At 49.8% G+C, this 24,555-nt stretch overlaps 7 protein-coding genes across 7 annotated transcripts; 2 read left to right on the forward strand and 5 right to left on the reverse strand.

The window, feature by feature from the left end:
* Nucleotides 1-258: 258 nt before the first annotated feature.
* N7520_009613 (lipid droplet assembly factor 1) lies at nucleotides 259-945 on the reverse strand (the record flags this gene model as incomplete). Its single annotated transcript, XM_057143547.1, has 1 exon — nucleotides 259-945. One exon carries the CDS (start codon nucleotides 943-945, stop codon nucleotides 259-261), a length of 687 nt encoding a protein of 228 aa, XP_056992835.1.
* Nucleotides 946-1,437: 492 nt separating this feature from the next.
* N7520_009614 (uncharacterized protein) lies at nucleotides 1,438-2,205 on the forward strand (the record flags this gene model as incomplete). Its single annotated transcript, XM_057143548.1, has 1 exon — nucleotides 1,438-2,205. The coding sequence occupies one exon, from the start codon at nucleotides 1,438-1,440 to the stop codon at nucleotides 2,203-2,205; it is 768 nt and encodes a 255-aa protein (XP_056992836.1).
* Nucleotides 2,206-2,760: 555 nt separating this feature from the next.
* N7520_009615 (MFS general substrate transporter) lies at nucleotides 2,761-4,191 on the reverse strand (the record flags this gene model as incomplete). Its single annotated transcript, XM_057143549.1, has 3 exons — nucleotides 2,761-3,692; nucleotides 3,744-4,066; nucleotides 4,124-4,191. 3 exons carry the CDS (start codon nucleotides 4,189-4,191, stop codon nucleotides 2,761-2,763), a joined length of 1,323 nt encoding a protein of 440 aa, XP_056992837.1.
* A 10,129-nt stretch (nucleotides 4,192-14,320) lies between these two features.
* On the reverse strand, nucleotides 14,321-16,171 carry N7520_009616 (uncharacterized protein; the record flags this gene model as incomplete). The annotated part of the gene is made up of 1 exon (XM_057143550.1): nucleotides 14,321-16,171. One exon carries the CDS (start codon nucleotides 16,169-16,171, stop codon nucleotides 14,321-14,323), a length of 1,851 nt encoding a protein of 616 aa, XP_056992838.1.
* Nucleotides 16,172-17,192: 1,021 nt separating this feature from the next.
* Nucleotides 17,193-18,824, reverse strand: N7520_009617 (ankyrin repeat domain-containing protein; the record flags this gene model as incomplete). Its single annotated transcript, XM_057143551.1, has 3 exons — nucleotides 17,193-17,933; nucleotides 18,020-18,769; nucleotides 18,822-18,824. The coding sequence occupies 3 exons, from the start codon at nucleotides 18,822-18,824 to the stop codon at nucleotides 17,193-17,195; spliced, it is 1,494 nt and encodes a 497-aa protein (XP_056992839.1).
* A 916-nt stretch (nucleotides 18,825-19,740) lies between these two features.
* On the reverse strand, nucleotides 19,741-20,165 carry N7520_009618 (uncharacterized protein; the record flags this gene model as incomplete). The annotated part of the gene is made up of 2 exons (XM_057143552.1): nucleotides 19,741-20,048; nucleotides 20,138-20,165. The coding sequence occupies 2 exons, from the start codon at nucleotides 20,163-20,165 to the stop codon at nucleotides 19,741-19,743; spliced, it is 336 nt and encodes a 111-aa protein (XP_056992840.1).
* A 3,089-nt stretch (nucleotides 20,166-23,254) lies between these two features.
* On the forward strand, nucleotides 23,255-24,223 carry N7520_009619 (uncharacterized protein; the record flags this gene model as incomplete). The annotated part of the gene is made up of 2 exons (XM_057143553.1): nucleotides 23,255-23,792; nucleotides 23,850-24,223. 2 exons carry the CDS (start codon nucleotides 23,255-23,257, stop codon nucleotides 24,221-24,223), a joined length of 912 nt encoding a protein of 303 aa, XP_056992841.1.
* Nucleotides 24,224-24,555: the final 332 nt, after the last annotated feature.

Below are 24,555 nucleotides of genomic sequence, written 5' to 3' on the forward strand. Positions count from 1 at the left end.
TTGCTTTCGTGCATAGAATTGAATACTAGGATCTGACCCTCAACACTGTGAAGCTTGATCAATACCCCCGACCAACTCTGATCACTATGGCTATTATTAGTTTGACTGCCAACAGCCCGTCGAAAATTTAAGAAAGTTAATGATCCGAAGAGTACAGTAAGAAGAGGTCTCTATAAGGTACCATGCTTTTTTCGGAGTTTTCAGATTGAATAACATATACCATGTGAGCGATTATACTGTACACAGAATTCCAATTCTTTACTCTGTCTTTTTCTCTTCCTCGGGCAGGTCCCGTCCATATTCCGTTTCTGATTGAACCTCTGATTGCGACCGAGGAAGCCAGAAGCGTGTAAGCATACTGCCTAAAAACCGTTTATCAACCCACTTGACCAGACCATAGAATATCCAGCCCCATCCCCATAGAGATACCCCCATCATGCTTGTGACTGACAACACCGGACCAAGGATTAGTAGTGACGATATAGCCCAGAGCAGTAACGCAATAGCAGCGAAGACAAGTATACCAGCTAAGAATACCAACAATGGCACTCCGCAGCAGATCATTTGACAAACAATGAAAGTCGTGGTGGCAGGGCGCTTTAATGCAGCTTCATACATTGCTGCTTGACGAGGCGCAGGTAGCAGCCAAGAGACTAGTCTTCTTATACCGAACTCAAATCCATCAAACGCTTGAGGGAATAGAGTGAACAACCCTGCTGTGATGGTGGACCATATAGATGAAAACGAGATCTCGATGGCTTCCTCATTTTTGGGCGAAGCTTCGTCGGAAGGAAATTGGCCGGGGATGAACGGGTCAGTCAAGTCTTTAGTCACGTTGTCCAGTCGCTTTTTTGGGACACTTTTGACCCCTTCGCTTATTTCTGATTCCAGTGTATCATCAGGAAGCCCTCCCCCTAGACCACTGGTAGCATTATCAAGGGGCATTGTGAGGACTGAAGAGTATGATTTGCTTTGGATTGATCGACTGGCAAATTGTGCAGGTGGAAAAGGTATGGTGGAAGTGTTTTGCCACTTGACTTGTATTTCAGGTAGCGTGTATTGGCGGTCAAAGCATATATATCTTACCCTTGATATCTATATTGCTTACCAACATTATCAGAGCTATGGGCTGATGATGTGTTGGGCGTTTCTTTGACCGGTTCACGGTTGCCTGCTTGAGAATTCCACGTCATTACCAGCCACAGACGGGCATCCCACACTTATCAAAAGGGTCTACCCAACACATGGGGATAAGATAAAATCTGGTTCACATGTGGCGAAGGCTGCACTTCCGAGAATTTACTTGGACAGGAGCTGCCGTCAGTATCGACCCTGCGACCCGACGTGCCAGAGGTTTTTGCACGGATCATCGCCAAGGCGACGGCAAAAAATGTCTCCGAGCGATACAACTCTGCCCGCGGTCTGCGACATGACCTCATGGAGGTACGGCAATTGCTGGCAGCGGGAGACGCGGCAGTTCTGGAAAGCTGGGAAGTCGCCAGCAAAGATGTTTCTCCGTTCTTCGCGCTCCCACGCACGATGGTGGGCCGGGCAGCCGAGCGAGATGCCGTCGTTGAGGTCCTGGATCGTACTCTGAAACTGTTTCAGGGAGCCAGAGGGCTTCACTTGTCGTCGTTGCCGGAGGACCAATTCGCAACTTTCACCGTCCTTCCCTCACCAAGCAACACCCCCGGGGAAGAGGAAGCCCTTAATCTGGTTGATGAATCTCCCAGCCAGACCGGTTCTGTGAGCGGGACATCCGCTGGGGGTACCCAATCGTATCCAGCTAATACAAGCCGCACGCGTTCCCCCAGAAATTCGTCATACGCCTCAAGCGAGGGTAGCGAGTCCGATCCTGCCATCGTAGAGAGGAAGGGACCAGACAAGCGCTTGTCAGTCTCCTCGTTTGACAGCACGAGTGGCGAGGGAAGCTCCCGATCGAATGACAATGCGGGAAGGTCGGCTGCACATGGCATAGCAACGCCGAAAGGCTTATGCGAGATCATCAGCATTGAGGGAGGGCCTGGGTTGGGCAAATTGCGGTTGATTACATCGGTTCAGATTGAAGCCCGACGAAGGGGCTTCTTTGCTAGCTCGCGATTCGATGTCGCCGACAAAGAGCGTATGCGTCCGGTTCTACACCTTTTTTCGAGTCTATTCCACCAGGCGTTCTCGGAAAACATGAATGAACCAGTTTCCTACTGATATTGCGAAATCACATTGAATCTACATCGAACACTCTGCACAAGATTTTAGGCCTGCCCAAATTGCTTCTCGGTTCGGGCTCCAACTTGCCAGAACATGCGCCGAACAAGTCTGCTCATACGACCCTCATATCACCCCACCAGCGTCCGCCCCCAGAGAACACTGGAACGGAGAGTTCGCAAGAATTTCTTCGGACCGGATCTTCTACCAAGTCTTTGCCTCTTGTACGGATGTTACTGAACATCTTGCAGGTCTTCACGCGATACAAATTGGTATGTTCTCGATTCGATGGATCCCCGCACATGTGGGCGTGAGTGGCAACGAGCTGGCGGATGCTGCGGCGAAGGAGGCTGCGAGAGGGGGGGCGGGTGCGGGTCGGAAATAGGTTCCTCCGGGTCCGATACACTCACAATAAGCCCGGAAATATATCACGCGAATGCAGCTATGAAAACAACAAGTCTTGAGACAAGATATTTCCTGGGTAGAAAGTGTGCATAGAATTTGGCCACAGGTAGGAGAAACCCCAGCATATTGCACTTAAGGACTCTTCCAAACTTAGAAGACTGTGCCCTTGACTTGTGGCACCTTCTTCAGGTCGATATTTCTGATCATGAAGACCCAGACAAATGCTAAGCACATGATACCAGTTCCGACAGCAAGCATTCTGGTTTGCGCATAAGCGTAGGCATCTTGTATAGCAATCCTTGTCTCACTGCCAACTGCATAGTTAAGCTGTGTGGTCAGGTCCTCGTAGATGTTATCGAAGTTTTCCATAGCAGAATCGGGAAGCAACCTCCGTAGGGCGTTCGCGTATGTGTTTTGCCAAATGACACCTGAAATGGTGACATCTATAGTACCACCGACGGTGCCGACGACATTGAGCAAGGCCAAAGCAGAAGCGACGTGCTGGTGATCGACAGCTGCCAGGATTGCAATCTGCTCGCAAATAATAAAAACGCTACCTCCAATCGAGATGAATACTTGACACATGACCAGGTAGCCAACGCTTTGGTTGGGACGGCGGAAGTAGATCATCAGGCCTTGAGCAAAGACGTAGAGGGGAACTGCGATCCATAGAAGCCACTTAAAGTGACCAGTCTTGCGAATCAAAACACCGACAAATAATAGCAAAACACCAGATATCACGTCGAATGTGTTGCTGATGTAACCAGCCTCGGCTACGCTCACATCGTTGACAACCTGCAGGAACGAGGTGAAATAGTAGTTCCAGCAATAGTAGCAAAGCTGGTAGGTTGCATCCAGCAAAAAGGCACCAATGACCGTTCGATTATACAAAAAGCCAACTGCGAGTAGGGGCTTTGGGCAAAACCAGGTCTCGTAGATGGCGAAGACGAACAGCATGACGAAGCCGACAACGAGCATAGCAATAATGTAAGGAGTACCCCAGCTGCTGGGGGCACTACCGGAGATGTCGAATGCGAGGAAGAATGTGCAAAGCCCAGCGGAGAATAGGAAGACACCAAGAGCTGTAAAAACCTTAGCCATGTGCCGACTTTAGGAAACCTTTCAAAATTTACCGTCGAACTTAATGATGTAGAACCAGATGCTCTGTAGGATTGTGCGGTTGCTTTTTTCTTTCACGACAACACTATTTTTTTGCGCCTTTCGGATGTTGATCTTCAGTACAAAGTAAAGCGGGGAGGCGACAATGGGAAAGATGATACAAAACACTCCGATTCCCCAACGCATGCCAATTCCATCCATGGCATCTTCAGCAGCTTTGAATCCGTGAATACATCGCTCGTCATCGCCGGGGGAGGAGTGGCAACGACATGCATCTGCGAGCCCGCAAATTGAGCATTTCATCATTTGCTGAAGGGCCTTTCCTAGTTTCACAGGCCTCTGCCCAAGATAAGTTCCTCGCTTTTGATGTTCGGTGCCGGTACTCGTTACTCACTGATACAGACCATACACCTCCCGACGGATAAAGTCATCCAGCTCCCTTGCCCATTGATGTTTCGGCATCACTCATGTCTATCAGCTAGGGTCAGAGTCACAAGTCTCAACCGCATTACCAAATTCCGCACGTACGACATCTATGAGTCTGGCTATCAAGCCGACCGAACTTCGCCTCTCTACGCTAGTTGAAAGTATGGCAGCATGAGCAATTTATCTTGTGCAATTATGTCCCGGCCAGCTCAATACAATTTAAGACTGCGCCGAACACCGGACTTGCGACCAGCCCAATACATACTCGACCACCTCAGGTCAATACTACAGGGGTGGCACAATTGTCAGCCCAGTGCCTACGAAGGTGAGTCAGAAGTCGTTTCCTGATCAAGGCACTAATAAAGTGCCCGGTGGGACAGGCCTTCAAGCACAAGTCAGGCGAATGATCAAGGATTCAGACTACGATAGACTGTCACCATCCAGCCCATCTTGAATCAACGCAAACGTCCCCGGCGTCTCGCGAGAATTGAGATTTGGATCAATGTGCCAGACAAGTCTCCCAACACACCCCGCCGTGGACAAAAAGCTATTGTGGAGCTATATATGTACGGGCCAACGAGTGGTGAGATCCAAGATGAAGGACTGTGAGTGGACCCCTTATCGCCGGATATATACTGACTTCTTTTGAAGAGTCACTTGTCAAGTACGATACATTTAAACAACACAATGTGCATATACTCGCAGTCCTTGAACAACGCATCCTTCCCCTGTGAAAGATCATGACTCGACATGAACAAGGAAAGCAGTGGCAGACGAACGTCCGTGGTATTCGGCTGCTCAGAAATCGGCGCGCAAGCTTGAGAGCATAAGATCGACTGCGGAGGAACGGCAATTCACCTGGCGCCTCAACGTCAAATTCCGACACCGAGTGTCCCTCGCCAATCCCGACAACTTGGTACTTTCAGCCGAGACGCCAATTATGAAGACCACCGTCACACTACACATGCATGGCCGGATGATTAATGGCGACCGAATTAGCTCCCATGCACTCCTGGAGCCCTTGGTACTCCCGCTTCCCAATGTGAGCAGCCCTCATCGTGTAGACTGAGGCAGGGATCTGAGGCGAGGATCATCACAAACATTCTTTGCCTTTAAGCTCAAATGTTGAGCATTGGCTCTTTTGCCAGACTCTCCAAAAAGTCACCTGGTGATTGGGCAGTGCCAAGATGAGTTTTTTCGTTTTGAATTCTGCACCGTCATCCAATTTTCGATCGCCCGTCAAGACGCTGATCAATTATCGGAAAACGTGAGTCAAAATTTCCTTTTCTGATTTATTTGCTAAGTTGTGCCCAGCAGAATGTGCCTCCGTGCGACACACAAAGCACGCCATCACCGCCGCAGGCGTTTGACTGCCTCGTTCCGATATGCAGTTCATGTCGAAGTACGCGTTGCCGGTTTCTCAAACGGAAGGGCATGCTGAGCAACATGCTCACGAAGGACTGACCGCCACGGATGTCTGGTTTAGGTCAGTGCAATGGCTGGACTCGGTCGGCCTTGTGGGAGTCGGCCTTGTGGGAGTGGGCTTGTGGGAGTGGGCTTGTGGGAGTGGGCTTGTGGGAATAGACTTATGGGAGTTGGCTCGTGGGCATTGATATGTGGGCATTGGTCTTGTGGGAGAGGGCTCGTGGAAGTTGGCCGAGAGCTAAGAGGAAATCAAATACATCTGCTCAAGGTATGCTCCATGGTCGTTTCACTCTGCTACAGCTGTGACAACAACTAAAAGAGAGAGAGAGAGAGAGGTCCAAAGCGGTCTTAAAAAATTGACTAGAGTGAGCATTGGCTGAGTCGAAACCTGGAGACCGGCAGAGCCACTGCGTGGTCTGTATTATCTACTGGGCTTCCTCGGAGGGATCCAACCATAAGGTAGAGTCGAATACGACAAGCGGTGAGGAGATCCGATGTCGACTGACGTATTTGAAAAGGTCATCGTCATGTGCGGACCAACTCCTCGGGATGTCGCGTAAACAACACTGCAACGCGCGTATGGGACGGCCTCACCGCCTTTGCCGTCGCGTCAGACTGACTGGTGGACCCGAGGACGGGAACGGTCCAGCCTCTCTCGCTTTGGAGACAGCAGGCTGATTTCCGATCCATGGAAGTGCGAGCGCCGACACCGTCCTGCATCAATGCTCGACAAGCAGCTCAGCTGGTTAATGTCTATTTTCCCGGCTAACTCTGCCTACCTGCTGCGCAACCGACTTCCACCGATCTCGAGGGACACTGCAGTAGTCGAACGAATCTGCATTGCAGCCTGTTATACACTCAATTTTTGCAATGACATGCTATTGGACGCTTTTCTCGTGCTTTAAAAGTTCGCGAACGAGACAAGGCGAAAGCCGAAACTTCAGTAGAGCTTCAGCACAGGGATTCATCTCATGCAATGAGAATCTCGATGGATGGACTGTTTTGATGCAGTGGTTGGACATGACTACCAAGCGGCACGTATGACATTGCGGCCGCTGGTATTTGATCTTCTGATCTTCTGTCGGTAGATCGATCATGTCCAAATGTGGGTGACATGAAGTCACATCCGGTAGCCATACAGTGCAGTCTGCAAGCTCAGCAAACCGGGCCTGACTGTCATTTAAAAGCTAGCAACCGAGTGCTACTGCCGGTGGATTAACTTCAGCCGACAAGGTTCCATGAGACCTTTTCATTGCAGGCATCACTGCTTGGCCATATCAGTCGTTCCGAAGTCTGGGGGATCTCATGCAAGGTTTTATAAATTTGCGCCGTCTCTCGCAGTATCGATCAAATTACATGCTTGCCGTTCAAATGGAATGGATCTTTCTCGATTCCCGTCGGCTGCTGGCCCGAATGCCACCATGCTTTCCAAACACCCCCTGCCATCTCATCACGTGACATATGGCTCCGGCCCCGATGCTGCTGAAGAGAAGTCGATTTGAGCTTCCAAGAATCCATGCCCAGCTTATTGGCGAATCGAGAAATTCAGAGATTTTGGTACTCGGTGATATCAGTTTCACCCAGAGATTCACTCTGCTAGGTGTGGGGATCTATGAAGAGACAGCCATGACCATATAGGGCTATCGTCGAACTACCATGGCAGAACAAAGACGGGGTCTTGCGTATTGGTGCTGGATGTCTAGCTCAGGTGCTTGTCATCCAGGTCCAACAGTGAGACTTGCACCACGGTGGTGTGGTGTGAGATGCGAGCTCGGTGTCTCTACGTTGCATCGTGCTGTCAAGTCCCTGTGACATCTGCGCCATTGCGTACATCTCTGCAAGCTGTGTGAAATCATCTTTGCTCGCTCCAGGCCCTTCGCAGCGCGCTTTGTTGCTCCTTTTCCTAACGCAGCAAGCTCTGCTGACTTTGTCCTCGAGAATGCCATCGTGCTGGATGCGGGTGATGCGTCATGACACAACGCTTGCTGGCCACCTCATCAATCACACATCTCAGCTATCGCACAGTCATGTGTCATCAGACACACAGCTGTGCGTCGCTGCGTCGCTGATGTCTCGCAACGCACGATCACCACAAGGCCTTGACTTGCCTTGCTAGGCACATCTTATGTTCCCCGTGAGCTGCTGACTGACGAAGAGTACTTGTGAGGTTCTTTCGTAGTATTTTCAGGTCTTTCATCTAGTCTTAAGAAGAGTGCTCGTCATGCTGTGCAAATTGTAGGCCGATGATGCAGGGCTCATATAGCTTCCTGCTCGATACTTTTCAATCCGTCTGTGTAAGTGCCTTGATAAACCCTCGATGGTGTATCATCCTCGTAGACTGGTGACTGCTATCGGTAACACAAATGCAATACACCTTGCTATTCGATGGGCGTACCACGGCAGCCTCGTCAGGGTGTGGGGCAGGGCAGCTTATAAAATGTATATACACACTGTACGTGCATAGTGTCGTTTTGTCGAATCTAAAGCTCACCGCTGTATTCAATTTCATAAGGAGCCTCCGTTTGTGGCCGTGGAGTTGCTGAACATTAGCTTCATATTTGTATCATACGTGCTTGACTTCGAACTGACTGAGTCCCAGTTCTTCCATCTTCCATGATGTATAGCTGTCATACTCTAATAAACCGGTGGTAAGCTTCATTGGTCATGTGTCTGTGAGGCCATTAGAGATATACAAGCCACGCGCGCGACTCTGATGTCATGGCGTCTGTAGACCAAAAAAAAATGTTTTTCATTGATCTACAGAGGTGCGGCTACAATATATATATTCAGTATATACCGGGAAGCTCTAGCCAACTGGATTCTTGGTGTAGGGCCTCCCAATTTAACGACATGATGTAGCTTTCCTTTTGTACACAACTGCCAGCCCTTTGTTAAGACTCTATTTCCTGTCTAGAAGGACTTGACAACGGCTGTTGGCCTGAGGAAAAATACAGTGATGTTGGTGGGGTCTTTTCCCGAGTCGGACGAAGTGTGGGCGAAGGGTGACACACCGCCCGAGCGACACCGTTTGTCAACGCATCTAGACTCAGCATTGACAGTCTGCTTGTCGACGCGTCGGCACTGTCATCATCGACAAATTGTTGTCAGTGCTGGTCACCGATTCCAAGCTGGTGACTGTTTTCCGATCAGGCTCAACTATTTCAGAAAGCCAGTCAACGTTTTATCTGAGCAAACTCAACTATTTACGGAAGCTCAGTCGAATGTTCACGCACGATCATTTTACTGTTCATGAAGTCGTACTCGATTGTTTGTTCACAATCATTCAACTGTTTCCACAGCAGCTTAACTGTTTACACAGCAGCTCAACTGTTTACACAGCAGCTCAACTGTTTACACAGCAGCTCAACTGTTTACACAGCAGCTCAACTGTTTACACAGCAGCTCAACTGTTTACACAGCAGTTCAACTGTTTACACAGCAGTTCAACTGTTTACACAGCAGCTCAACTGTTTACACAGCAGCTCAACTGTTTACACAGCAGTTCAAGTGTTTACACAGCAGTTCAACTGTTAAAAAGCCGGTCAAATGTTTACGAATGGTCTTTCAACTGATCATGGACGCTCATACAACTGTTGATGAGAAAGACTCAACTGTCTACGCACGCTCATTCCCTTTTTTTTTTTTGAAAATATGCTCCATTGTTTATCAAAACAGACTCCATTTTTCACCACCACTGGGTCAAACGTTTAAGCACGCTCATTTGAGATTCACGACGCTCAGTCAACTATCATCATTACAAACTGCTTGCCACCAGGGACTATCGATCACCGCATCTACCCCTTCACCACCAACGCCAACCTCAACAGTCATCTCAGTTTTCCTGACCTGTGCGATAGACGTGGATAATGCTTCCTTGCCCAAGTCTGATGGTCTTTGACCGAGCTGACCGGCCTGTACGTGTGTGTATACATCCTCTACGTGTGTATATATATCCTGGGAAATCAGGTTCTGGACGTAATACTAATATGCACGGCGGAATCAGGAACAGCAATATGCTGGGTTTATTCATTCTCTATTCAATGCTATCTTGAAGTTGAAACAGGCATCGGAATGGGCTCTCATGGCCATGCCAGACTCTTCGCCCGTGGCCCGAGCCTACAAAGGTGAAACATCGATGTTGGCGCAGGTCTTGGCTTCTTCAATTGCAGAGCGAGCATTGAATACTGGTCCCTAGCACCACGTAGAGGTGCCTGCACTTGGCTAGAGTTCCTTGGTTTCGCAACGTCCCCCTGCGGAGCACGATTTGATGACGCAGAGTCAGTACTGCGGAGCACCTTGGTATCGCAGCGGTCCCCTGCGGAGAACTTGGTGATGCAGCGGTCTCCTGCAGAGAACTTGGTGATGCAGCGGTCTCCTGCAGAGAACTTGGTAACGCAGCGGTCTCCTGCAGAGAACTTGGTAACGCAGCGGTCTCCTGCGAGGAACAGTTGGTGTCGCAGAGCCCGTCCTGCGGGGAACAGTTGATATCGCAGAGCCTATCCTGCGGGGAACAGTTGATAACGCAGAGCCCGTCCTGCGGGGAACAGTTGATATCGCAGAGCCCGTCCTGCGGGGAACAGTTGGTATCGCAGAGCCCGTCCTGCGAAGCATGTTTGGTGACGCAGAGCTTGTACTGCGGACCCGTGGCCACGGAGACCCCCAAGCCTGCAGACAAGAGATGGAAACCATGACACACGGGAGTATGAGGAGGAAAGTCCTGATTTTTTTTGGGCCGGAAATCTCGCGCCTTCTATGTCAAGTCGGCTACGTCTCTTCACAGAAACCCCCTGCGCAAATCCATAGGAACGGCCACTGATTTGCGAGGGCATTGGAAAGTTACTTGGAGCTCTTTGGCCAGAAGACGAACCTTCAATGGATCCGTGGTTGGTCTCATGTTGCCAGGGGGACCAGCCCTTGGTTCCATCACACCGATCATGTAGACTGTTCATTTCTCGCGATGGGTTACATTGGCGACTGGGTACCAGAATTGATGGAATGGAATCCATGGATATGATCGCTGTGGCAATCAAATTGTGTTGCATTGCAAGTTGCGACAGAGGTATTGCAATACAGCATTCAAAGAGGGCTAGACGCAATGGCCATGCAAGTGCGATCATAGGTACCATTTCCCTTATTGTCGCGCATCGACCATGAGCTGCTGCAACGCAGTTGTCCTTGTTTTTGCCAGACTCTGAGAAACCAAACATTGGTGTGTAGCAAGATGCACGAAGGACTGGACCTCGAGACCAACCCACGTGCTATTTAAGGTTTAAGGTGCCGGCCGATCATTTCGATCTCGCCGTCCCACTTTCCACCTGTCATCTTATGCACCCTATTCCTGACGATACTTTAGCCATTGGTAAATTCTTGATGAAAGGTCAATTAATTGGTGCGAATACTACAAAGTATCTTCTTGCTCATCTCTGTAATCGACGCGCTTGGCAGGACAAAACCTGAGACTTCACGAGTACCTTTACCCGGGCAAGACTTTGGCTGATCTGCGGGCCCTGCTCCTACCGCTCAAACTTACCGGCCACGGACCCGCTGCGCTCCTGTTTCCAACAACCTTGATTGGCAAGGCATCTGCAGTCCATCATGACTCACAACCCCACCGCGCCTGACCAACCAAACGCCAGCCTGTCCTCTGGAAAAGCGTCGATCACTTTCTAGAATTTCCATGTGGCGCAAGACCCACTATCGATGTAACATCCTGGACCAGGAGCCTTGGAACTTCATCCTTGACCGGGCTTACAAGCTAGCTCTAGATCCTTGTCTCTCTCTAAATTTGATCCTAACAGCGAGCTCTCGTACATATGCTGCCCATAAAATGTATGCGCTTAGATTAGACACCTGATAGTTGGGAATAAGTTACATATCAAGAACAATCTTTCGGTGGCTCATGTGTCATGGCCTGCCTGGCCTGAACCTTTAACTCATCATTGCCCTTCGCACATGCTCGGAGCAGGGATGTGACATGCATCGTGGCACGCACGTTAGAGGGAACCGAGTTCTGACGGTCGCAAATTGCTTTCTCACTCGAGCCAACGGAGTGATTCCTTCTATACCTGACAACGTTTATTCAAACAAAGCCGAGGTCCTCGATCAGCTCGGTATCGAAAGTCTTCACGGCATGTGAAAAATAGATTGACCCTCGATCTTGATCGACCCTAACTTTGGACCTCGAGAGCAGACACTCGTGGATCTCGACGTTGTTAGGCTGATCGCAGGCATGGAGCTTCGCAGCCAACATGAGGGGCGTCTCCCCCCGATGATCGGGACAATCGACATCAATCAGCTCCTCTCTCGCAAGGGTTGCAGCAGCGCTAAGGTCTCCGTAGATCACAGCCAGGTGCAGGATGGTTTGGCCGCGATGATTCTTCCGATTGATCTTGGCCCGAGGATCCCGCAAGAGTATTTCCAAAATCTCATACTGTTGATATTCTAAAGCCACTAGAAGTGGCTGCTGGACCTTTCGATCGGGGCTGTAGAACTCGATATCTTTGCGGCGGAGCAGCTGTCGTACGATTGACACGCTGCCCTGCGTGATGGCCATCGACAGCGCAGTCTGACCGTAAGCATTGCATCGAGAAGCACGAAGATCATCATACTCCAACAGGAGATCCACCGCCGCATGGTACCCGGCTTGCACGGCAAGCATCAAGGGCGTGTGTCTTCCATGTATCTTGTTGATATCCGTGGTGCACGTGCAGAGGTACTTCTGGAGCGCATCAGGCTGGGAGAATTGTTGCCCCAGTGGAGGGCTAGGGTAGGATAAAGCGGGTGACATGGTGGTGGTGAAGATGGATTTATTGGACAAGATATGAGGATCAGGTATTGTTAGATTGATAAAGGTGGTATCAAGATCTGGATGGTGGTTTATATATGCTTGCAAGGACATCCACCAGATCGTTGAAAAGCAGTCCATATATTCAAACAAAGTCGGCTGCATTCTTGAACAGATATGTCGAGTCGGGATGCACAGAATGAACGCTGTGTTCTGCATTCGTTCGATGAAGTATACATGGAATTCCAGTGGTACCCTGCAAAAATGACCATGACCATAAAATTTGGTGGCCAAGAACATAGAATGTATTGGTGCTGGAAGGTAATTTTTCAAAAAAAGAAAAGCAGATATGGTCCCAGGATCTGGCCCTGTGCTCCGGAGGCCATTCATGACTTCCTCTGGGATCGAGGCTAGTACCCTGGAAAAGAGGCACTGCCTTTCACTGGTCATTTTCATTCGACAATTGCTGATGTACTGATGGAATTCTAGATATCGTACCTGATGCGTTGGGTTGAAGAACTTCTTGGCCATATAACGACATTTACTTCGTGTTTATGTTTTCGCACAATGCAGATTGGTCAAAATGTCTATTCTACATGCTCTTCAATGAACCAGGAGGATATACGCAATCTATATTAACACAAGTCATAGGCTCAGATACGATGGCGGATGCTCATAAATGTGATTCCTGCGGCCGAGTGGTATGTGCGTTGATGAATGCACAAGCTGGTCCTGGACTCATGAAGCCAAGTCCCATGTCCCTCACGGTCATTTTTAGGATGATCTTGATTAGTCCTGGGAGGTGCAACGCTCCTAGAACGCCCACTCAAGATCCCAGGGCCAGGGTCGGGCTTTCGGGGATCTAGGTGAGGTGACCTTAGCGCGGAACTGTGGTCTCACATGCGGGCTTTTGGCCCAAGCGTGTTTCCAGACGGCTGGTCCTAAGATCTCTGGTTGAGATCCTGTTCATGACTGGACCGAGACTGAGAATGCATTCGCTGGCCCTGGGACGGGGCCTAATCCTGGGGCCCTTGAGCCGGATCCTAGAGCCATTGTTCTTGATCCCGGGGCCAAAAGTACACCTCAAGGGATCAAGTAGGTTAGTTGAAGGCGCCGGTGGCTCTCATGGCCCCTTGATGCACTTTAAGCAGCACTTCTCATCTTGTAGATACTCCTCATCGACAATGGCATCTGCTATCATCAGCACCAGGCTCGAGGAATGCAAGTGTCTAAATGTTTCGTCCTCTCACTGTGGTTGCCTCCAAGATCAAGAACTATAAGATGTCTGGCTATATCATCATGCCTTCACCTTATCTCTGGGATGCTTTCGCGATTTGTGAAGTGCCTGATTATCCAAATTTCATCAATGCAGTCTGTACACTATACACAAGTCCTTTACTAGAGTGCTCATACTTGAACGTTTGAATGTAAAAAATTAGAACCTTTCTAGTATAAAGGATTTAGAACGATGAAGACAAGAACTCCCTATGTTCAAAATGAAAATAAAAGACTATTTCAAAGGAGAGGCATCTTTCATTCCTGTTGTCTGCATGGAAAAACCTCTTGTTGCGTTACAAGTCGATGAAAGCCAGAAGAACCAAATACGAGGGAAAGAATCACAAGAATATAAGGAATGTACTCCATTGATGGGAATGAGATAGGGATTCTTAGGTCTTTGGAAAAAAGCCAAGTGATGTTCTCTTGGCGAAAAAGAAGCCGCAATCCGGGTTGGCCAAATCTCCCAGGGCAGATTTTAATAGAATCAGATATCTACAGGCAAGACAGAGGCAAGGAAATGAGCCACCGAGTAGGTGAGGAGAGTTATTGACCTTCGCTGCACAGAGTTTGAATAGATCTGCAGGCCACGCCACTTCAAGAGGTTTGAGGTAGTGTCATGAGGAAAATGGAAATGCTAAAGACACGACGGTTGTCGTTTAGGAAGGTGTGGTTGATGCTTTACTCGCATCCGCAGACAGTCTTGGTGACATAGATGGTGGTGGCCTCGGGGAAAACACCGGTGGGAGCAGCGGTGGGGGCAGGGGCGGTCTCGGTGTAGGTGGAGTACATAGTCTCAGTGTAACCACAGGTACCACCACCACTGACGATGGTCTCAGTGTAGGCAGTGCTGTAGCTGACGGTCTCGGTAGCGCCAGCATCACCAGCATAGGGAGTGCTCACAGCAGTCTCAGTAGCGGCAGGGCCGATGGGGATAGCACCCGAGCCGGAAGGAATATAGCCAGAGCCTATAGTGATAACACCAGAGCCGGAAGGAACTGAGCCGGAGCCAGCAGGGGTAGAGGGAGCAGAGCCAGAAGAAAAGGACCCAGAAGGAATGGAGCCCGAACCAGCGGGGACAGTGGAGGCAGGTCCAGTGGGAGCAGGGCCGGAGGGAATAGAGCCAGTCCCGGCGGAGACGCTTGGAAGGATGGAGACAGTGGAAGAAGGCAGGTTGGGCACGGAGGCTGAACCAGATGGGGATGAGCCAAAGCCAGAGCCGGAGCTGGGGATTGTGCAGCCGGTGAACCACTCAATAATAACAATCTCAACGACAACGCTGATGTCGATGCGAGTGCAGCCACCGAGGAAAGCAGCAAGCTCAGCACGAGTATCCCAGGAGAGCAGGGTGATGCTCTCGCCGGCGGCAAGGAGGCCGAGGGCACCACGGAGGTTGACGCTGAGAAGAGAAATGACTTCCTCAGTCAGGAAGGAGGTAATGTCAACAAGAAGACCAGTGACAATGTCTACGGAGGCCTCGACGGTAACAGCAACAGACAGCCACAGCAGGATAACAGCCTTCAGTTCAACACCGAGCGAGCAGTCAGAGCTGGACAGCCAGACAGCGATGGAAGTGCGCAGGTCGAGGCTCAAGGCAGAGGCTAGCTTGCCCTCGGCACAGGCATTCAGGGCAGCGCGGACGTTCACATCAATGTCAACGGAGACATAGGCCTCGAGGAAAGCAGCAATGGAAGCGAGGGCGCCGGTGGAGAGAACACCAGACTCATCGACAAGAACCTCAACGGAGGCTCCAACGGACAGGGAGGTCAGGGCATCGGTGGAAAGAGAGCCAATAGCAACGAGATCAGTACCAGCCTCGCCGTTGATCCAGGCAAGAACTGAAGCCTTCAGAGCGACATCGAGACCGCAGTCAGAGCCCTGAACCCAGGCGAGGAGGGAAGCCTTGATGTCAGCACCCAAGCTGCCAACAATACCACCAGAAGCGCAGAGGTGGAGACCAGCCTTGACATCAACATCAAGGTCGACGTGGGCGGAGATGAAGGTAGAAAGAGAAACCTGAGCGGAGGCACTGAGGACAAGAGTAGACTCTAGCTCGGAGGCGTCGAACATACCATCAATGGTGACGTAGATGGATTCCTTAGCAGCCAGGTCGGCACAGGTGGGGATGTAGACGGCCAGGCCGGCAGTGACACCAGCATCTAGAGTGGTGACGGAGCCCTCACACCAGGACAGAAGCGAGGTCCTCAGGGATCCAGTAATGGGAGTCTGGCTACCCAACCAGGTCTTCAGCTCAGCACGGGCACCAGCGTGGATGGTGGAGTGACTGCATCCAAGAGCACCACCCTCAAGAGCGGCAGCACCGCGGGCACTCAAGCCGGCGAGCAGAGTGACGGAGTCTTGAGAGCTGGCACCACCACCGAGAACGGTATCGAGGATAGAACCAACTTCATGGCCGACGGAGCGAAGGATCTCAGCAACAAGGCCAAAAGTACGGCGGTCGACAGAAACCTCTGCAGGGTAAGCGAGAGTCGAACCCGCCAGACCGGCGAGCAAAGCGATAGAAGAACGCATTTTCTTCAGCGTATGTTAACGAGTTTGCGTATGATTTATACCAAAAGGTATCATAAAGGAAAAAGACAGGAAATAAAGTAGCAAGGCGGATCTAAAGCCGTCTGCAAAAGAGATTGACGATAGACTGAGGAAACGGTTGAAGGGGAGAAAAGAAAATTGAGGGGATTATCCTCAATATTTATATACCTCTAATCATATTTGGGTCAGGAGAATCGGCCTGGACGGAAACATGTCCACTCCCAGCCTCGATGCACCAAGAGGGCTACCCCGGTCTGGAAGCATTGCTGCGGTTGGAGCTTTACTTACCCCTTAGGCTGTCGGATACGGTGATATAGAGTTGGATCTTCCACGTGGAGACCAGAGGACCCGCCAGACTGGAGACAAGCCATGCCCACTCGTGCCGTGTATTTGTGGCAAGGTCATCAGAAAAAGTGTCAGATTACGGATCATCTTCGATTTGCACCCCATCTGCCTGACGGTCGCGAGGCTCCCAACGACCTTACCAAGTTCAACCCCCTTGTTTATCCTGCATCTTCCATAGTATATCAAATCCACGCTCTCAAGTACTCAGTTGGCCATGCACGTACTAGTCTGTACGGTAGCGACCACATTCGGACAGTCTACAATTCGTAGCATCAAAGAACGATCAGATATACTGAGTACTCTTCGAGTCACTTGATCTTGTTCTATTTACGCTCTTCTCTTTGCGTTTCTCTCCATATGCTAGGAACGCGTATTATTGGGGTGAAATCGCATTCGCTTATAATAGCAGGATCAGTGTAAGGAGGGTTTCATTGGCACTTCAGTGGGAGCATGGCATTTTAACATAGTGCTACTGCACCCATTACAGTACTTAGTGCTAACCGAGACATATTCCACATGCTCCTTGGGGTTAATGTGACTCCATTTTTTTTTGGCCATCGGCACAGCTATACCTGAAATGAGGGGCTCTTCATATCCGTGATTCTATCCGTGATTCTGCTTCCCGGGAACTGACCATTGCGACCAGAATCACACTCGCCTAAGAACATAGCTGTCGCTTTTTATGTATTTTCTCTTCCAAAAGAGCCTGCAGTCGATTATTCTGGTGCAAGTTTGCAATCTCGAGTGATATTACTAATTGGCGAGGTGTTATTGGTCCTCCGAGCAGCCTCTCTACCACGCCAACTTGTTCTTGGCGGAAGGCCGATCGAAGTGCTGTGCGGCCCCAACGATCGATGATGTCCATATCGATGCGGCGATGTGAAAGCAAGACGTTGAGGATATCTAGATTTCCCTGTCGGGCCGCAATAGACAGCGCCGTTTCCTCATCCAGGTGAGTCAGCTGGTTCACATGCAGCCGATCACCTTGAGCAACAAGCAGTTTCACCACGTCGATATTCCCCTTCAGGGTCGCTAAGTGGAGAGGCGAGTCAGCATGTGGGAGGGTTGCATTGATCTGTATGTCTTTATGGGCGATGAGCAGCCTCACAGCGGGAATGTTACCCTGCTTCACGGCGAGGTAGAGGGGAGATAGAGATCCGACACCTAGATTGACGTCGAGAGACGGCATTGCGAGAAATCGTCGAAGCATCGTCGGGTAGAAACGTATCATGAGATGAGAAAGTGGTGTAGAAGGAGCTTCGTAGTCGCTGTTCTTTCCGAGCGTATTCAAGTTCACATCGTGCTCTTCCAGAAGCCTCTCGGTGATCTTTTCAAGGGAAGAATAGGTTGAAATCCATAGAGCCGTTCTTCCGTAATGATCTTTGCAGTTGAGAAGAGTCTTCTTTTGACGGAGCAAATAGTCCACCACGGGCAGGTGACCCCTTGCGTAGCGATATGGAGCAGCGTTTGTCCTTTGTGATTCACTGCGTCGAGCCCTTCCCGGAGGTGTAGTTGTCGCAATTCGGCAACGTCTCCATCTTTCACAGCCGTGACGACCGTTTTTGCCTTTCTCGCGAGGACTCGGTTCGACGAAAGTGTTCCAGCGGCTTTCACCTGGTACTGATCGAGAATCCGATCCTTGATGCCGTTTCGGTCCCTAATGCACGACTGCATCCATGGCGAAATCCCGTCTCGGTCCTTCAGATCTAGGCTAGCGCCTTTAGAGAGCAGCAGATCTACCAATCGCCGATTTCCTTGGAAGACGGCTAGCCAGAGCACTGTTTGGCCATCTCGATTGGCGTGGTCGATTTTGACACGCGGATCCTCGAGGAGTCGACTGACCAAATCAACTGAATCATTCACTACGCTGTACCAAAGCGCACTTTTACCATTCCCATCTCTCTTATTTGCCCTGAGCTGCTGTTGAAACATCAAGAGCTCGACAACCGAAAGCGCATCATGCTTTGAGGCGATAATCAGAGGAGAGCATTGATCGATTAGCGCATTCACGTCAGCTCGATGCGCAAGCAAATCCTTCACTAGGGCACCATTGTTGGTTTTGGCGGCCCAGTGCAGAGCGGAGCTCTTTTGATACTTGACATTGTGTCGAAGTAGGTAATATTGAATCTTAGGATAGAGCATTGTGTTCGTTCGAGCAAGTGCAGCAATATCTCCCGCATGCAAAGTGCTCGCTATGATCCCGAGGATCTCCAGCGGCAAGTCGAGAATCGAAACCTGCCATAATGTCAGCGATCGTAGCTTTACTCATTGAGTTAATGGCTCATACCATAATTTCAGCGTAATATATCTTCGATACTCAAAGCAGGAGCGTGGAAACGTGAACGCGGCTTTGTTTGCTCCAGTGTGATTAATTACGAGGTATTGTGCTGCACCTCCGGTCAATCAGTGAATAAAACATAGAGTCCTGCGAGCAAGACGAAAAAAGGTCCTTAAATACTAATAGCATGCTTGCAGAAATGACCTGAGCGGCGTTATCTATCTTATCCTGTCATTAGAAGTTGTTGTTCCCAGAGCCGTAAACCTCTATCCCATCTACAGCACGAACGGTACTAGGCCCCCCAAGACCGATCCTGGGAGCTATCCTGCTCCTAGAATTCCCACTCATGATCCCAGGGCCAGGGATGGGTTTTCGGGGATTTGAGTCGCGTATCCTTGGGAACGTGACACTTTGCATTCGTCTAAGCCCTTGGCCACGGCGCATTCTTGTTGCGGGTCTATATAGCAGCTTCAGGAGCCACTGACCTACTCTCGGGGCCATTGGTCGGGGCCCTGAGCTACCCAGACAATACGGCTCGATGTGTTATCTGCTCGGCGTTTCTTAATATATGTGGCCAAGTTGCCTATGGGATATTTAATTGCTTTGAGACCCCGGGGAGAGCTTTACAATCTCTACATCATTTTCCTTTAAACATTTCAGCCCAGCAGGCATCAGCTCAGAGCCATGACTTCACAGAGCGCAGAGACTGATTATTCTTTCGCTACCTTCCCTCCTCCAGGCAACTATTGATTCGCGCACAATCATTGGATACCGCAGACGATGAGGTCTTCCAGCCCCAGTCGTCTTGACAAAATTATTGGGGAGATCAAACAAGAACATGAACGGAACTGATCCACCAAGGACGAATAAACTATTCGAGGAGATTATTTGAGTCGCTTCCTAAAACGAAAAATACCTCTTACACCAGTCACCCGCTTGTGCAAAGTGGGGACGATCCAGCAGTCGTAGACGGCCCAGCGCTGCTGGAATTCGCAGCGCTCACAGATGATTTAACACTGGCAGACGATGCGACACTCGCATTCCCGGCATACAACGCTTGAGTAGGGGCAATTCTGGCCGGACGTTTGTCGGACCGTAAAAGTTTCACGCGGTGCGCTCCAGGGTGGCTCCTACTGCGTCGGATTTGACGAATCCGCGTATTGACTTTCCCCCACAAGTCATCGTCTCGAAGAGGCGGCTCAAATATTAGGGGCGCAGGTCTTAGTAAAGATTCCCCTATGATAGTTAGATTTGTCAAGAATTGCTTGTGACCGAGACTTGTATCTGCGAATTTTCATCCGCAGAGATCGGTGAGGAAAGCATACTTTGAGAAGCATGCGTAGCTTTATCCATATTGGTAACTCTCGAGTTAGCGAAAGAAAAACCGTCTAGGCGAAGGGGTAAGGGGGCTATTTCAATGTCACGCAAAGTATTGGCCTGATAGGGATAACCTTTCCTCGGCTAGTTCGGCTCATTAAAAAGTATCTGATGCTTTAAGCGAAGTCTTTACGTAGACTTTCTTATGAGGAATTTTTTATTACAAGTGCTCTAATGAGGACGAGTATATTGACTTCGCATTTCACCCCCACAGAGCGTCCTCGCCCAATGGGCAATGCTAGATGCAGGCTGTAGATAAAACTCATGAAGGGATATTGACCGCATTATCTCGCAATTTGAATGAGATTATTATCAAAAGACCGGCCCAGATATCTACTGGTTCACTAATGAGCGTCATGATCTCCGACCCCACTCAGGCCCGTGCGCCGGCTCGATATACAAGCAGAATTCGAAAACAGACTACCCCTCGGGACACACACGCTTTCTTTCCCAGCGCCCCGCCCGATTACGCTAAGCCTAATTAGGTCGGGGCTGGCCCGCCACCTTTCGGTTGAATGTACTTCTGGTAGATCATCAATATTACGGTATTGATATTTTCAGCACTGAACAGACCATCTTTGCCGACTGGATACTGGGCGAATGATTTGATTAGCTACGCGGTCATGTGATGACGCAGCCCAAAACTTGCCCGCCCGATGGCAACTCAGTTTCCCCGCCAGACCTACCAAGGATCTGAAGCCTATCTCCAAAACCATACTATATGCTTACAGACGAACTATTATTTGTCATATCTGCCCCTCTCACTGCTCTAACGGGGCCCACATGCATGTATTTTTGTGATGTCGCGAACCACCACGATCCTTGATCTCCCCACTGAGATACTACATATGATAGCCTATCATCTTGATGCGCCCGGTATAACCTGGCTGCGACAATCGTGCCAGATTCTACGCAGATCACTAGTGCGTCCTACGCATGCGAAGTTGATCGAAGCGGAAACCGCTGGGTTCGGACTTCAGAACGACTTGTACGCTTGCCGAGATTGTCTTAGACTGCGACCAAAGGCAAAATTCGGAGATAATATGATAAGAAAGGAAAAGGCCAAATGGGGATTCGATGTGATGTATCGCTGGTGCGTGGACTGTGGTATCAAACCGCTCCCAGGCACCAATCGATACACGGCCGGTAACCACATTCAAATTTCGGGGGAACATTATGTTATCTGCCTTCTATGTCGAAAATTCGGAGCAGGAGCTTCAGAAAATGGCAAGCCGTTGTCTGTTTGCCAAGACTGTCAGCATTTTAGAAAGGCAATAACAGGAATGTAGGGCGGCTGGCCGAGCACGGCAAGAACGGGATCGGTTGCGCGCTGAACAGGCTGAGCGGAGAGCCAGAAGACGTGCGATTTATGGTTCAGATTCCGCCAACGATGACATTGTTCCACCGAGTCCTACATTCAGTGAGGAGCAGATGGATATGATTCAACTTGAAGCTAACAGCCCTGGGCTTGGGTCTGACTGAAATACGGGTGGATGGAAGACTGGATGGTTATATGATTTCACTGTTCTGCAAGGCCACATGCTGGAATTTGTAAATACCGTAATAATCATGATCTACCAGAAAGTACATCCAGCCGAAAGGTAGCGGGCCAGCTCCGACCTAATTCGGCTTAGCGCAATCGGGCGGGACGCTGGGAAAGAAAACGTGTTTGTCCGAGGGGTAATCTGTTTTCGAATTCTACTGTAGCCATGAATGCCGACCGCAACGAGGATTCTGGGTGCAGGTACAGCGTTCTGAGCGCCACGTTCTCCAGATCGACTGCGCAGTCGATCGCCGCTCAGCACCCGAGCACAAATATCTGTGCTCTGTCCGGGCTGTACAAAGGAGCGACTATCCTCCTAGAGTCTGGCCGTTCAGAAAGCTGCTTATCAGCCCTTTCCAAAAAAATTTGGCCCCAACGCCCTTTCGAAGGATCGCGTCATTTTCTCTTGTCGTTCCAGAGCAATAACCGCGTACCCGGATGCATTTAGTCCGCCTAAGACGAGATTTGCGTTTTCAACCGACTCAAGGCGTCCTGTATTATAATGAGTGTTATACATAGTCAAATTTGGCGTGCCGGGGATGACTTTCGGCGATCTACGCAAGAATGACCACGGCAGCGCCTCTAGCAAAAATGTGTCTCGAGGACTGTCCATTTTAAATGCCCGTGGAGCTTGCGAATGCCATAGCACCCACAAGAAAGGGAATTGGTTTCCACATAGGGGCTTGAGCGCATTGGATCAGCAGGCTGCTTTACGCTAGTACAGTACTGCCTGCCCTCTTTGAGTCCAACTCGACACTAGACACAAGGCTAGATAAAGTGGAGAAAGATACACTCGAATTTACAGTGCTGACCAGTGGCCCGTGAGTTTCGCGAGCTCCCTGTGGTGATAATAGCTATTGAATTAGGATTACATATACAGCGGAAGAAAAAGAAACATGGTTTAGGGGCCTGTTCAAACGGTGCCCAAGACTTGAATGGATTGCTCTGGATACCCTTTCAGCAACTAGCTCGGCTCGGTATAGGATAGCAAGCTACTGGCAAGCTAGGCATTTGCCCAAATTCACGGAAATATTATGAAACCAGTTTTCCAGGCCCAGGCCCAGCATTTTCATCGGCTCGGAAATAAATCTCGTAGTCTGTGACCCCGTTTGGGACCCGTAGATTAGTCTTAGCTCGGTTTGATGCAGCCGGTGTGGTGAATTACGGTCGCGACAGGATTCTGGGTGCTTGAGATTGAACGCGTAGTCAATCCCCACTTGTTTGTCGAATTTACACTGAAGGTAGCAATGCCGCTTCCTGGCCTCTGATGATTGGTCATCCAGACAATCGCGCTGGTCGGCACACCCAATCGGAAGATCACAAGCTAGTCAACCAGGTTCGTACAATAGGACATCAATTAAATTATCCAGCAACTTTTTCGTGGGGTCCATTGAGACCCCTTTTTTCGCAAATAATGTAATCAATTTTCTCATTTCTGAATTGTAAAGAACTCCGTCCCTTGCAATGATGTCAGTATTTCTTCCTTTCTCCCTTTGAGTAAAAGATCTACCAAACTGCCAACATGAGCCAACCGGAAAACAATAGGCCTACTGAGCAAATTGACTTTTTCGGCCACAAGGTAGTCGGTCCGCTACCGCGGATTCAGACATTGCGGCAAGATTTAGAGCCAATCTTGAAGCTGGTGACTCTTTACACCAAAGTCCTTGATCAAAATGGCAGTGTCGCTAAGCATTTGCATATGCCACTTTTGAGCAGCAGGATCGAGGACAGGGTCAACAGTCTGTTCAGCAGCTCTTATCCACACGTCGTGGATTTAGCTGATGATGATGATTGTAATGGAATTCGTCCCAGCTGGGTTGATGTTATCCAAGAATCAGAAATGATCGATCAAATCGATTTGAACGAAGAGGACCCATATCGGATTTCCGTCCGAGGAGTGTTGGTAGAAGTCAGCAAGAGCGACTGGGACATGCTGTCCTCCAACGTACTTCAAAGGCTGCTCGGAACAAGCCCAGAACCTGAAGATGTACAGGCAGAGCAAGGGGCCAGAAACGAGCTGATTGAGGATTTGATTGAATTTGGCGAAGGCATTTCAGAGAGTGAGCGAATAATGCATAATCTCATGCACGAAAACCGCGCGAACTAACTTTCCCTAGTTGATGGGATGATCCAGACAATGCTCCAAGCTCTACAAGAGCAAACTCGTACTGCTGATAGGGAATCCACTAGATCAGAGTCCTCAGTGCCCTCAGTCGAGATCCAGATGTGTGATGGTGATGAAATCTACAATCGACAAAGATATAGGCGACCATGTTCGCAATATGGAAGCGAGCATCACACCTACGTCACTGGAGACATCCACGGAGAACAATCCCAAAACGTCCTTGAAGTTGGCCTCAGCATGGAGCCCTTTGGAAAAAAGACAATTGCGCAATTTTGTGAGTACCAGAGGCCATCTGAGCTGGTCTCGAATAGCGCTGGAGTACGAGGCACAATTTCACAGAGGACGAAGTGCTTCATCAATCGCTAGCCAGGCTCGCTGCCTTGGACTGTCTGTAGGACGCAAGCCAAGCAAGAAGCCAACTCGCACTATCCGCCGCGATCCTTTGGTATTGAAAGTTCGTGTTCCGCCATTATCCTCTAGTGAAGGGGCTACATCGGCTGGACCAGTCGAGACTCTGACAGGAGCCTGTTCTGGTGAATTATCTCCAATCGCGAGCTCTGAGTGCTCTCATTCTTTGCAAGACCGCCCTACTTGTCCCGTGGAGTTCCACACGACTAGTCCCTATGCCAGCTCCAATTCTCTTTTCATGTTACAATCCAGTGAAAAAAAGAACCACAAAAATTTGCGACACTCAGACC

This window comes from Penicillium odoratum, assembly GCF_028828045.1.
Source record: "Penicillium odoratum strain IBT 22623 chromosome Unknown utg000006l_segment0_segment0, whole genome shotgun sequence".
Classification (NCBI taxonomy): Eukaryota; Fungi; Ascomycota; class Eurotiomycetes; order Eurotiales; family Aspergillaceae; genus Penicillium; species Penicillium odoratum.